The sequence below is a fragment of the Fundulus heteroclitus genome, unplaced genomic scaffold, assembly GCF_011125445.2.
Source record: "Fundulus heteroclitus isolate FHET01 unplaced genomic scaffold, MU-UCD_Fhet_4.1 scaffold_214, whole genome shotgun sequence".
In the NCBI taxonomy this organism is placed as follows: Eukaryota; Metazoa; Chordata; class Actinopteri; order Cyprinodontiformes; family Fundulidae; genus Fundulus; species Fundulus heteroclitus.
Window position 1 is genome coordinate 176,603 of NW_023396626.1, and position 12,549 is coordinate 189,151.

General features: G+C 42.0%; 1 protein-coding gene across 1 annotated transcript; it reads right to left on the minus strand.

Moving 5' to 3' along the window:
- Positions 1–1,932: 1,932 nt before the first annotated feature.
- On the minus strand, positions 1,933–10,976 carry LOC118559077. The gene is made up of 16 exons (XM_036129768.1): positions 10,931–10,976; positions 10,581–10,672; positions 8,883–8,969; positions 8,260–8,368; positions 7,991–8,120; positions 6,528–6,783; positions 6,231–6,387; positions 6,026–6,113; positions 5,882–5,944; positions 5,531–5,727; positions 5,315–5,449; positions 5,036–5,223; positions 4,080–4,231; positions 2,474–2,719; positions 2,219–2,381; positions 1,933–2,063 (listed from the first exon to the last, which is right to left on the minus strand). The coding sequence occupies exons 1-16, from the start codon at positions 10,974–10,976 to the stop codon at positions 1,980–1,982; spliced, it is 2,193 nt and encodes a 730-aa protein (XP_035985661.1). The 3' UTR covers positions 1,933–1,979.
- Between the last annotated feature and the right edge of the window lie 1,573 nt (positions 10,977–12,549).

Genomic DNA, 12,549 nt, shown 5'->3' on the forward strand with positions numbered 1-12,549 from the left:
AAGAAGCCAGAGGAAGCCGCCTGCAACGAGCTGCAGGTGTGGGCCACGCCCCCTCAGCCAACTAGACACACCTGAGGAGTAGAGTTAGAGCAGGAAAACACAGAGAACCCTGACAAATGTGAGTAATAGTTCTGTATTAAGCTGGTGAAATGGAGAAAAAATAGGACATCAATGTGTTTAATGGTACAGGGTGATGCGTCATCAGTAGCCTATACCTTGTTTTAGCCGGTCGCTGCGTTTGGTTAAAAATTTTAAGTTGATTTGTCGCAATAGTATTGTTTTGCATTTCTGTTTTAATTATAGGGAAAATATTTAAATCTTAGAGATTGACTCAAATTGTATATATGTACATCAAGAAACTGTTTTTCTGCCATCGTTTTCATTATTAAAAGTCTGTCTTTGGGCTATTTATCCACCAAAGAAGCAACAAAATGCTGTGTTGATCCATCAGGAGCACAACCCACCAGCTGGAATAACCAGAACCAGAATCCAGCTGATTGGTTGTATCATTAAAAGAGAGCCTGCCACCAATGTTCTGTACCATCAGGTTTTATTTGTTGACTTGTGCTGTAAGCAGTGTGCAAAATACTTTTCAATATTTGGGGGGGGGGGTCCCCATCTCCCGATTGTTGCGCAATACCAATCTCAATTTTCTCAATCACATATTTTATTTACATATTATATTACATCACATATTTTGCATGTTCACACACACTTATATACTCATAATAGAAGACTTATCTTGCCCTGTAGTACTTTCCATCAGTATTGACAGTTTTTCCATATTCTTGCTGCTGGTGTTGATGCTGTTTGTGTTTCATTATTTTTTCTCTTTGCAGGTGTTCATGCTTGCATTGTTTCAGTTTCCCCTTGGTGGCTGTTAGTTTTTTTTTTTTTTGTAGTAGCTGGTTGTTGGGTTTTGTAGTTTTTAAACTGTAGATTTTCTTTGATTCTCTTTCTGTTCCTCTGTCATGTTTGGTTTGTACCTGATACCTGAACAGCAATAAAATAAATCATCAAGGCTTGGGTGTCAGGGAGGATGTATAGGTATAAAGCCTCCTGTGGTCATGTTTGGTACAACTATGGAAGCTGGAGCAGCGTTCTGGTTGCCATGAATCTGGACATGACAAAGGGGAAAATCTCCTTATCTCACCACTTTGGACATCTTTCCATTATTTTTTGTTTTTAACTAAGAATATTGAGCCACTATTTTACAGCAGTTAGTGCCTGTCTGGACTCTGGATACAGAACGGCACATAAACACAATGAGCCACATTAAGTGGAAGATCGAGCTGACCGAGCAGCCGACTAGCTGGGCGTCTCACAAAGAAATGTTGTGTTATTTTGGGTCATTTTTTGTTTTGTTTTGAGATGAGATGAGCCTTTTGTGGCAAAATAATTTATTTTCTGTGGTGTCTTTATGTTTTGTGAGTTTAATGCGAGAAAATCCTTCGAACAAAAACGAGAGACGATCCTGAGACAGTGCAGGGGTCTGCTTTGCCTTCAGGAGATCATAGAGATACCCACTGGCTTAGTGTTTCTAAAAGAAAATAACTAAAGAAACCTCCACTCCACTTACAAAGTAGGTTTTGTCCTCCATAATTTTCCATATGTGCTAAAGTGGATATCTTTTACCACACAGTTTAAAATGTGTGTTTTGACACACTCATTTTTGTATTAACCAATAAGTATAAATGTATTGTCATTTTAATAGTTCTTGGATTATTTGTTTGTGTTGTGGTGAAAGCAAATGCTAGAAGTCCTCAATGTTAAAAATGTATGTAAATGTAATTTACTCTAAAATTATAGTCCATTGTGAATGAGTGGTGCTGCTATAAATGTCGTCCAGCCACTGGGAGAGCGTTTAAAAGGCTGAATATTCTTCTTTTTTGCTTTATTTTCTCAGTTCTGACTCTCCATATAACAGCATGTGAAAAGGACTAATTATGAGAACCTGCAGTAGCAGGGCTGAGTGTTACCTAGGTGGTCCAGGCCATGCTGATGAAGGCAGAAGCTCCAGGTCTGGACCTGACTGATCTGTGTCTCCGAGCTCCATCACACGTCTGCAAGACAAAGACAGAGTCCGTTCTCTGAACTAATTTTGTGATATTTTGTCTCATTTACTTTTGTAGATTATGTTATTAACTAAAAAGAAAACTATCACAGATTCAGGTTTGGAGAAAATATCTGTCATGCTGTGTTTGACATCAAGTCTTACCGGGATGCAGACATTCCCCTGTTTGACACACAGCTGCAGTTTACAGTGCAGGTAGACTTCAGCAGAGCTTCCAGAGAACTGGAACATGTTGAAGGAGAAGAAGTTGGAGGTTCCCTCTCCGTTTCCCTCCACCTTCACTGTCTGGTCCTCAGAGTTTGGACAGCTACTCACAAACATCAAGACTAATTATCTTGGTGCTCAGATCAGAGCGACTGGAAAGATTGTTCATGGTTAAATATCAGGGAACAGCCTCACCCGTTCTTGATCAGGTAATATCTACGTCCAGCAGTGGGGGACGCTCGGTCTGTCGCCCAGCAGGAGTCGGTTACCACAGCAACCAGGTCTTCATTCAGGCCGTCCGTGTCCAGCTCCACCCAGATCTTCTGGTTCAGCCGTACCTCGGTGTTCAAATCCACAGCTTGTGTTCGGCCGGCGTCCATGAAGGCCTTCATGGTCAGAGAGTAATTCCAAGGTCCGGATGAGATGACATGAACCACAGCTCTGCAGAGGATGCACACAGGGGGCATGAGTCCTGGTTTAAACTCATGGTTTCTGATGTTTTTAAGGAAATTTGAACTTTTAATATTTTATCACTGTAAAAACAGGCATAAAAGCATGCTCTGTTTTCTCACAACATACTCCATATGTTAGGATTTTAATCAAAAATGTACTATATGACTGGTAACTATATTTAAAACCTGTATTCAAGGTAAATAATGTGGTTCATCACCTGTTTCACATGATCTCAAAGATCATCTAAAGAAAAGCTCAGGAGTTCCTGAACGTTGCCTCAAAGCCCTGGAGCTTCAGTTTCACTCTCATCTCAAAGGCACAGAATCTTAGCCTACGTTCACACTGCAGGTCCTGATGCTCAGTTCTGATTTTTTGCTGAAATCGGATTTTTTTTGAGGTGGGTGTTCATACTACTATTAAAAGCGACATCATACCGCTGTCTGAACCGTTAAAGACCGTAAAGTGATAACAGAAGGAGACGTCACACAGCAGTGCACTGTTTGTGTAAGTTATGGTGAAGGCAATCTAGAAGCTTTTTATAAGGTTTTGTTAAAAAATGCAGATACTGGCCAGCATCTCTCATTGTTATTATTAGAAAGGTCCTAAACAATGGGAGCCAACAATATTAAGACTACATCATAAGACAAAAAAAAGTAAGAAGAAAGCGGTACAGCCATTAACTTTAATGCTACGCTAACTGCTATTACTGTGTGGATGTGTAGTGAGAGACAGAGTGACGTGAAAGACGGATAAAATGTGACAAGAGCATTAAGACAGTGGACACTTCGAAAGCATCCGATACGTATCCGAATTAGTACAACAAATGAAAATAGGCCAAATCTGATTTTTTTGGAGGGGAAAAGATCGGAATTGTGCCGTTCACACTGGCGTAAAAAAGACGGATATGGGCAAAAGATCGTATTGCAATGTGAACGTAGCCTTAGTCTCTGCCTGAGCCTCACTTAAACCAACAGAAAGAGACACCTTAAACCGTGGGTTCTGCCTTCATCTGCTCCAATCACAGCTACTGGGAGGACCTGTCAGTCCAGTATCTACTATTTCACATCCTGCTGTTGTCACAGGTGTCCAGGTCATCCAGGAAGACTCACCTCCAAATGCTGAACCTTAACTTCCAGCTGAAGAAGTCTTAGTATGACATTGACCTGAATCGTAGAGAAATTGACCTGGACTCATTTACATCAATCTGTCGTTTCCAGGGCAGGAAAAGCTTTGTAATGGTTTACTGACATCTTCTCAGCTTGATTCTCTCTGGTTTCATCAAGCCTGAAACCACAAACAAGTTTACCTGTTGATGATTCAAAGTAAAGTCAGCAACCAGTGCACCCACCTGTCTTTGATTCTGAAAGCCACAGTCTCTGTGTCCGGCGGGGTCTCAATGCAGGAAAAGTCGATGTAGACCTGGTCTTGGCGAGTAATGCCGTCAGAAGAGAGGTTCTGTGACATGATGGTGTTCCTGTAGATGGTTTGGCTGTTGTTGGTCTGTAAAAAAGAAACATTAAAGGTGCAAAGGCACGTTATTTGACTTTTTCTCTCTGGTTGCATACAAAGTTTTTAGGAAAGATTATCATGTCCTGCTGTTAGTATTTTGATGTTTTACGCTTTGATTTTGCTCTGTAGGTTAGTAATAACAGAGTTGGGACACTGCACATGTGCAGCAGGAGATCAACAGGGAAGCAGCTAACAGCTTTTAGCCTCTTCCAGCGAAATGAGAATAAACATTATTATTAATACAGTGATAATAGTGATAACAATGTTCTTCTTGACCTTTACAGTCTAAAGTATAAACAAAGTTCTAAATAGAGCGATTGATCGGTTCTTACCCTGAGGCTGTGTCCCTGTTTCTGTTTATGAGCAGGAATTTTATTTCTCTGTGATGTTCTGATATGAGGCTCTTAGAGTTGCTGGAAATCGGTTTATTTAATTAATGACGTTTGATCACGCTAAGCTGCCCCTTTAACTTGAGACGTTTTAGACATTCAGGCTTGGTTCTGCATTATTTATTACTGATTTATTAGTTGCCATATAACTGTCTGATAGTTCTGCGGTACTGCCAGTAGATGGCGCCACCTCTGTTTATAGTTGCTCATCGCTGGTTATTTTTAGGCTTAAAAAGGATCAAAACACTATTTGGACAGAGAATAGAAATATGTAGCCTTATTTTATTATAATCAACAGTATTTTGGTATTTTGGTATAGGCAAATAACGGCTGTATACCATTAAGAAGTCAGCGCCACATTGGATATCTGAGTGGACTAAGCAAAGATCTGGAGGAGAGAACCCACCGTGACCTCCGTCCCACAGAGGTTGGTGCTGTTGAAGGTGAAAGTCACCATGTGGGTCCGCTCATCTATCTGACCTTTGCAGGTCGGCTCTTTGAGCTGCAAGGCAGAGTAGTCGAGGCCTTCGTCCTCCAGGAGACAACCCACCAGAGTGAGAGAAGCAGAGTTCTGGCTGCAGATGGCTGGATCACCTGAAGGTTACAGTGTTGGTGAGGAAAACTTCAGTTAGAGGGTTTCCTCCAACCAGTCAGACCTGGTCTCATGTTGTCACAGACGTCGTACCGAAAGACTTGATCTCTCTGTACTTGGAGGCAAAAATGGCCCGACAGAAGCAGCGACTTTCTCCACCAGCACTCTTCTCTCCACAGAACTCATGATCGCTGCAGGTCCTGTCCTGGCAGAAGCCCCCAGGGGGCGCTGCAGAGCAACACTCTGATATGTTATTGTGAAAAGCAGCAGGAGGGTTCTTCAGAACGGATGGAGGGAGTCAGGTCTTACAGCACTCAGCCTTGGACCTCCAGTCCTCCAGTGTGCCGTTGCTCTCCAGGCTGCAGGCTCTGGCGTAGGCCTCCAGGAACTGACACCTGAGGCCGTCCAGATCAGGATAGCTGCACAAAGTGTGTGTGCAGGCGGTGATGAAGGGCTCTGGGTCGATGTGACAGGAGGAGAAGGGTGCCTCCTTCAGGAGGTTACAGCTGCTCCACATGCAGAAAGAAACAGGGAGATAATAAATGATCAATAAGTTGATTTACCTGCTACCAGGGCTGACATCACATGGTGTTAAAGGTGTAACATGTAGTTGACCACAGAGATCAGAGAGAAACAGACGTTTCTGGTTCATCTGCTCACCGTTCAGTCATCTTGGTGCAGTCGATGGTGCTGTCATTACTATCGGAGTACTGCATCTCACAGCTAGGGGGCGACACACAAGGTCAGGACTGATTCCTGAGTAAATCTGCAGTCCTTTCATCCAGCAGCAGCAGCAGGACTTACCTGGAGGAGCTCTCCTCAGAGAGCCTCTCCTCACTCACAGAGCTGCTGGAGCTTCCACACAGACCCTGCAGAGACTGTCCAGCAGATCCTGGACAGGTTCAGGACACAATGAGAGTCCAGTCAGCGTCAACTGGAGGAACACAGCTGACCCAAGGACTGCAGAGTTTACAGCCATCATGACCCAAACTCTGCTGACGTGCTGTACCTTCCAGGTGGATCAGTGCAGAGGAGCCGTCAAAGAAGACAGAAGCGGTGAAGTTGGACAGCGACACCTTGGCGGTGACTCCAGTTTGGTCCTTAGAGAGCTTCACACCGCCAACCGTCTGAACCGAGCTGTTGAGGGTCAGCGGCGAGTCATCCAGCTGACAGACAGAGTGGAGGAAACATTTAAACCCATCAACTGACTGTTTCCATGACAACAACCTCTGGGAGTTTGACACCAGAGACACCATCAGGATCAAACTGCTCCCTGATTGATGAGCTGCGTCTGCAGGAGGCTCACCAGAACCCTGCCTCCTTGTTTCAGGTGAATGTGAGCGCCCGGCCCGTCCAGGCGCAGCGTCACGCTGTCCAGGAAGCTCACGTCTCTACGCCGCCGCTCCTGGAAGCGGGCCAGAACCTGGAATCCTGGGACCGATGGGATCCTCAGCAGGGAGTAGGAACAGCGATCCTCCACAGACTTCTGCTGGCCCTGGAAGCCGATGACAGCGGGACCCGTCACAGTGCAGCTGGAGCCCAACGGGGAGCCAGAGGAGCAGCTGGTGGAGGCAGGAGGAACACGGGAGGTCTCTCAGTGAATGAGAAGATGACTAGAAGGTCAATTTAGATCGCTAAGAGAGTTTAAACATCTAATACTTTCATTCATTAACTGATTAATCACGATTAATCTGAGTTACTATTTCAGCCCTAATAGCCCTGCATCAGGCAGCAGCTTTTATTACTGTTTCCTTCCTTCTTTTGGCTAAATCTCCTCTAATCATCACTTTGAATGTTTTATATTCAGCTTTTTCGTGCCGTACAGCTGGAAGGACTTTTCCTTTATTTCTGGTTTAGATATCGGATGGATTTCTGTTGAAAGCGTCAGCACTCAGACATGTGTCCTAAAAAGGTCTAAGCGTTGTAGTTTTTAATGAAGCTAAATCAGTTGTGTGGGAACAATGAGGCCCACAAACCTGTCTCAGCTGTTCTCAGGACAAACAGGCTGAAATTCTAGAAAACCATTGAGAGAAACTTGTGGAAGTAGACATAAAACCATGATAATTAGCACTAATTAAATTATGTCTCTTCAGTAAAAATAATATATATTTGAAAACTGACTTATTTTACCCACAAAACGTACATATTTATGTGTTAAAGTGGAACCGAAGTCAAATTTCTTGTTAGTGTCACAAACTCGGCCAGTAAAGCTGATTCTGTCATGTTCTGGTAGTGGTTGTCGTAGGACCCAAACGCAGAGAGACTAAGCAGGGAGCCGTTATGGGTGAATTTAATGAAAAGCCAAAAACTTAGAAACACTGGAGAAACGAGGAGCCAGAGCGAGAAAAAAACATAAACCTGGGTTTTAAACAAAGACACGATCAGTCAAGGTGACTGGAACCAACAGTAGAAACCAGCAGAGAGAGGAAAAGTGGGAGGAGCTTAAATATTGGGAGGAAAGGAGCTGGAACAAAGGCAGGAGTTGATTGACTGATTGATGGGAGGTGTGGAGAAGGAAGGAAGGAAAACTGAGGAAAGAGAGAGAACAACAAAGGAACCAGAAAAACAATCTAAGTGTAACTGAGGAAAACTAGACACTAAATACCAAAACCAAGAACTGTGACACCCATGACAGATTCTGAGTAATAATAAAGATTTGAATTAAACCCCTTCCTTTAAGGAAAAGGCTGCTGGTTGGACCTCATGGGGTCCGTCTACAGTTCATGCTCCCTCCCTGAAATAACAATAATACAGAGCTGTCATATTTACACTCCGTTGCCTTGACAACGCTCCAGAGGCCCACAGCTGGATGTCTGGAGGACGCCGACATCAGAACAGGTGAGATTGTCACAGGTTTCAGGATCAGAGCTCACCGTGTCGCCTGGTTTATAAACGACACCTGAGAGAAGAAGGAAGATCTGTCTGAGCTGAAAAGTCACAGATTTATTATTCATTCATTTTCTCTCAACAGGAAAAATGTGAAATTTTACTTCCACAGAATCAGGAAGTTTTTCATTTGAATTAAGAGCTTCACCAACCTGAGTGTCTGCAGCCAGTCAAGTCTGCGAATGCTGCAAAGTTGCCATTACCAAAAGGGATTGATAGATTCATTGACTGGACTTTGACACCGTCCACCAGAACCTCAACCTGCTACAAAACAAGCAGAGTTAGAACAAGCACCCTGTCCTGATGACAGAAATCAGACGAGCTGAACAGAACCTATAAAATCCTCATCCACTGAGATTTTATGTGTTGCTCACACTTTGATAACAGTTTCTTACCGATGCATTCGGGGTGTATGAAAACACAGCTAGAGCAGTTTCTGATCCAAAGTTGGCAACATAATATCCAGGCTATAAGAAGAACACTGTCAGCATGTTTTAATCTTTGACAAAAACTTCCCAAAAATACTTTTATTGTATTCAACAGAAATTATTAGAATAGCCATGGTGGTCTGTACTTATTTTTCCATTCTCCTTAGTGTTTTCTTTGAGTGATTAATAAACAGCAAGCAGATTTGGCTTCAGAATGCCAAACTCACCATATTATTAGTATTTATGTAAAGATAGCAATCCACTGTGTTGTTGATGGTTGGCAGATTCCTATAGATCAAATTTTCTAGTAAACGATTCTTCCAAATTCCAAACCGTGTCATCTCCACCTTTGGTCCCAGCACACAGTTGCCTTTGCTCTGAGGGTCGTAGAATCCGTTGAAACAGATCACAAAGTTTTCACTTGTGAAATTCACCTGAAGAGTCAAGAACAGAAAACACAGCCCAGCATTAAGGTTTATATCAAAGAAACAATATTTTTCTGTAATCCTCTCTACCTGGACACCAGTTTATTAAACACATCAGGTCTGAGAGGTCAATGCTGCTTGTTGAAGATCCCAGAAAAACATCAAGACTCATGTTGCTGTTTTACTTTCACACAGAAATGACCATAAACTGAGTTAAATCAAACCTGGACTCTGCTCAGGGATGATTGAGTCATGTTAAAGTAAAATCTGATAACTGCACCATCACAGAGCGCTTGTTGGTGTTGTAGCCAGAAGGTTCAAATCCCTGTCTGCTTCTGTCTGGAAGGACTCTGCATGTTCTCCCCCTGATGAATGGGTTCTCTCCAGGTACTCCTGGTTCCTCCCACCATCAGAAAACATCACTGTTGGGTTAATTGGTCTCTCTTAATTGGCTTTAGGAGTTACATGGTTGTTCATCCTGTGTGTGTAGCTGTTGTCCTGAGATGGACTGGTGATCTGTCCAGGATGTAACCACCCCCATGGACTGATGGACGACAGCACTGCTGGGAAGATTTCATTATAATAATTTAGCTTTAACACTTGCAGCTTCCATACAGTGAACCAACAATATAGGTGTGACTGAGTGGATTAAGTGGCAAAGGATCAACTTTTGACTTTATTCATCCTTTAGTTAATTAAACAGAACCAGACTCAGATCTTCTATCTATCCAGAGAACTTCTTAAGATCCTCTAGAATAATCTGACGAGTGCTGTGAGGAGCACATGGGTTTCCCTCCTGGACCGGTTCCACTTTGTCCCGTTCTCAGACAAGCAGAAGACAGAACATGGAAGTCACTGATAAAAATAATTGTTTTAGATTTTCCTACTTACCCAATTTATAATCATGATAATTATACTTTTAGACTGAACATTTAGAGTATTATTTGATGGTAAAATACATAACATAACCAATTTTTCTGGCTATCCCTGAACTCTAAAATCCAGGTTTTCATCCATCATGTGAAACTTCAGCTACCTAACCTGAGTTTGAAGGAGGTTGGAATAAAAATAATAAACCAAATCCACCTTTGGTCCATTATTCCTGACCCTCTGCAGCAGCAGGATAAAACTCAGGGAACTGAGCCTTATTTCACTGCCAAACGAGAGCTGCTAAGCTGTTCTTGGACCTCAGTGGTTCTGACAGTCCTGTCAATGATGGTCCCCATGGGGGACGTCTGAAGACCCAGCTGTGGTCTGCTGGAAAGGAGACTTGGTGGCCATCGCTCTCCTGGCTCTGGTCTGTCAACGTCTCTGGCTTTGACCCTCTTGGACTGCTGAACCAAACTGTAGCAGATTAAAAACAATCTTTCTGGATATGCTGGGTTCTGGTCACTATTACAGGAGGAAGATGATGAATCAAACAGAGCTGTTGTCACGTTCTCCAGGTGTTTGGGTTGCTCTTGTTTCTGTTTTCTCCATTTTCCTGAAGTTTGTGTTCTCTAAGGATCAGGTTGTTCTGGGTCTCCTTTTAAACCCAACAGAGGAAACAGCCATTTGACAACCGTGTTTAACTTACTGAGGTTATCTTTGTCTGAATTTGAGTTACACCACGCTACTCACATAGAGACGTTCGTACTTCTGTCCAAAATATGTGATGGGACACGAGCTGATGTTGAACTCTGAGGAAACGGTAAATTCCTGTGGAGCAGCACCTGAAGACAAAGAGACTCATGAGAGAAGTGACCTAAAGTCTGTCACCAACCTGTTATCACATCAACTTCTTTCTTCCCTCAGAACTTCAAACCGTTCTGTTTATTCAACAGAAGTAATGTTGTTCACGTTCATAAACTCTTCTGAAGGTTCAGTCGGGACATTTTCTTCAGTTTAGACAAGACACAAAGGTTTCAGATATATTCGTCACATATTTCTAATAATGAGGCCATCAGAGATCACAGCCTTCATGTATGTACCTGGCAGCGCCACCACAGCAAACAGGTAGAAGAGGAGGCGGAGCATGTTGGCGTAGACCAGTCAGCTGACACGGAGCTGCAAGACAGAAACATCATCAAGGACCATTTTTAATTCACCCACAGGATAACTCAGCAGAAAGGTTTCTCAGAGGACAGATACACCCAAGGGATGCTGTGGCTCAATGGATAGAGCAGTTATCTCACAATCAGAAGGCTGTGGGTTTGATTCCCTGTCACATGTGCCCCAGGGCACTTAAGGCACTCAACCCCAGGCTGCCTACTGCATATCAGTGTATGAATGTGTGTGTTAGTGAGAGTGATTGGGATAATGTGGTTATAGAGTAAAGTGCTTTGTGTGGTGAGTATGACTGGAAAAACGCTATAAATTTGTTCATTTACCCTTTGAATTTGTAATAGTTATCATGAATTACTTCAAATAAAAAAATTAAACATATTTAGTTGTAGTTGTTATGTTAGATGAAGCAGAATGGATCCCATGAGCCCACAGATTTCAGAAGCTGGCTTATGTCTCTGGCTGTGAGAAAAACAGAAGCTAGTGGTGGTTTGGTATGTAAATTTTTCCTTTAGTAACAATTCTTACTAACAAAATTAACATTTCTTAGTGTCAGCAGGAATGACTTTCACATCAAAGCAAAGTTATTTTCTTTGTACTTTTGTTCTTCAGGTCATGCTTTAGTTATTTCCTGATAATTATTATTCTCACCAGTTTTTTTTAAATTTAGATTCTGTTTTTTCATTTTATAGATAGTTCTCCTTGCTCTAAATTATTAGTTTATTTTTCTGTTCACATAGAAAGCTCTTCTGGTCTGAAGGGTTTGTATTTCTGTGTCCAACTGCTAGTTGGTTACGACAGCCAGCTGCTCACACTGAGCCTGGTTCTTCTTCCTGTTAAAGGGGAGTTGTTCCTTACCACTGTCACCACTTGCTTTCCAGAGTTTCCGCTAGGACTTTTTTAAACCGTGCTGTTTTTTTTTTTGTTTTTTGTTTTTTTGTTAGGGTTGGGGGGGACGTCATCATCTTATTTGCATATTTTTCATACATTTGGGACCCAGACTGTAAGAAAGATTTTACCAAGACAAAAATGTTATTAAAATTGTAATTATATGTCTTTGGAACTAAAATGACCTTTTTATAAAATGATACTGAATACATTTTTCCCTCTATATTCTCCTACTACTCTCCAATATATAATTTCAATGGATTATCTGCAGTTTTTATTCTCATCAAATTTCCGTTCTCTGTTTTCTTTTCATCCAAGGGTCAGATGAACTAACAATAAACAGATTTTTTTTTATTACAACCCAAAATTCAATTGAAAGGCTTCCACCTGAATTTTTAACTGTTTGACTGGATTCATTTGATGTGATCTGGAATATAATCTAGACCCTGTTTTTCTTCTATATTGCCTTTAGGTGGTTTTAGAAATTAACTAGATTCACGTGACTATATACCCTGTTGTTTGATTCTTGTCTTGCTGTATCACATAATGATTGCTTTTAAGTTATTTCTACGTGTTATTGTTTTCTACTGCGTATAAGAACATCATTTAGGAACAGCAAATATGTCTTCTTTAATAGTTTAACTATTAGAAACAGAAA

Bases quoted from the DNA above. Each gene is read 5' to 3' on its own strand.
- LOC118559077 (XM_036129768.1), bottom strand. From the start codon at position 10,976: ATGCTCCGCCTCCTCTTCTACCTGTTTGCTGTGGTGGCGCTGCCAG. The intron at 6,388-6,527 runs GTGAGCCTCCTG...TCTGTCTGTCAG, and splicing joins AACAAGGAGGCAGGGTTCTG to CTGGATGACTCGCCGCTGAC. The intron at 5,728-5,881 runs GTGAGCAGATGA...CATGTGGAGCAG, and splicing joins TGCACCAAGATGACTGAACG to CTGTAACCTCCTGAAGGAGG.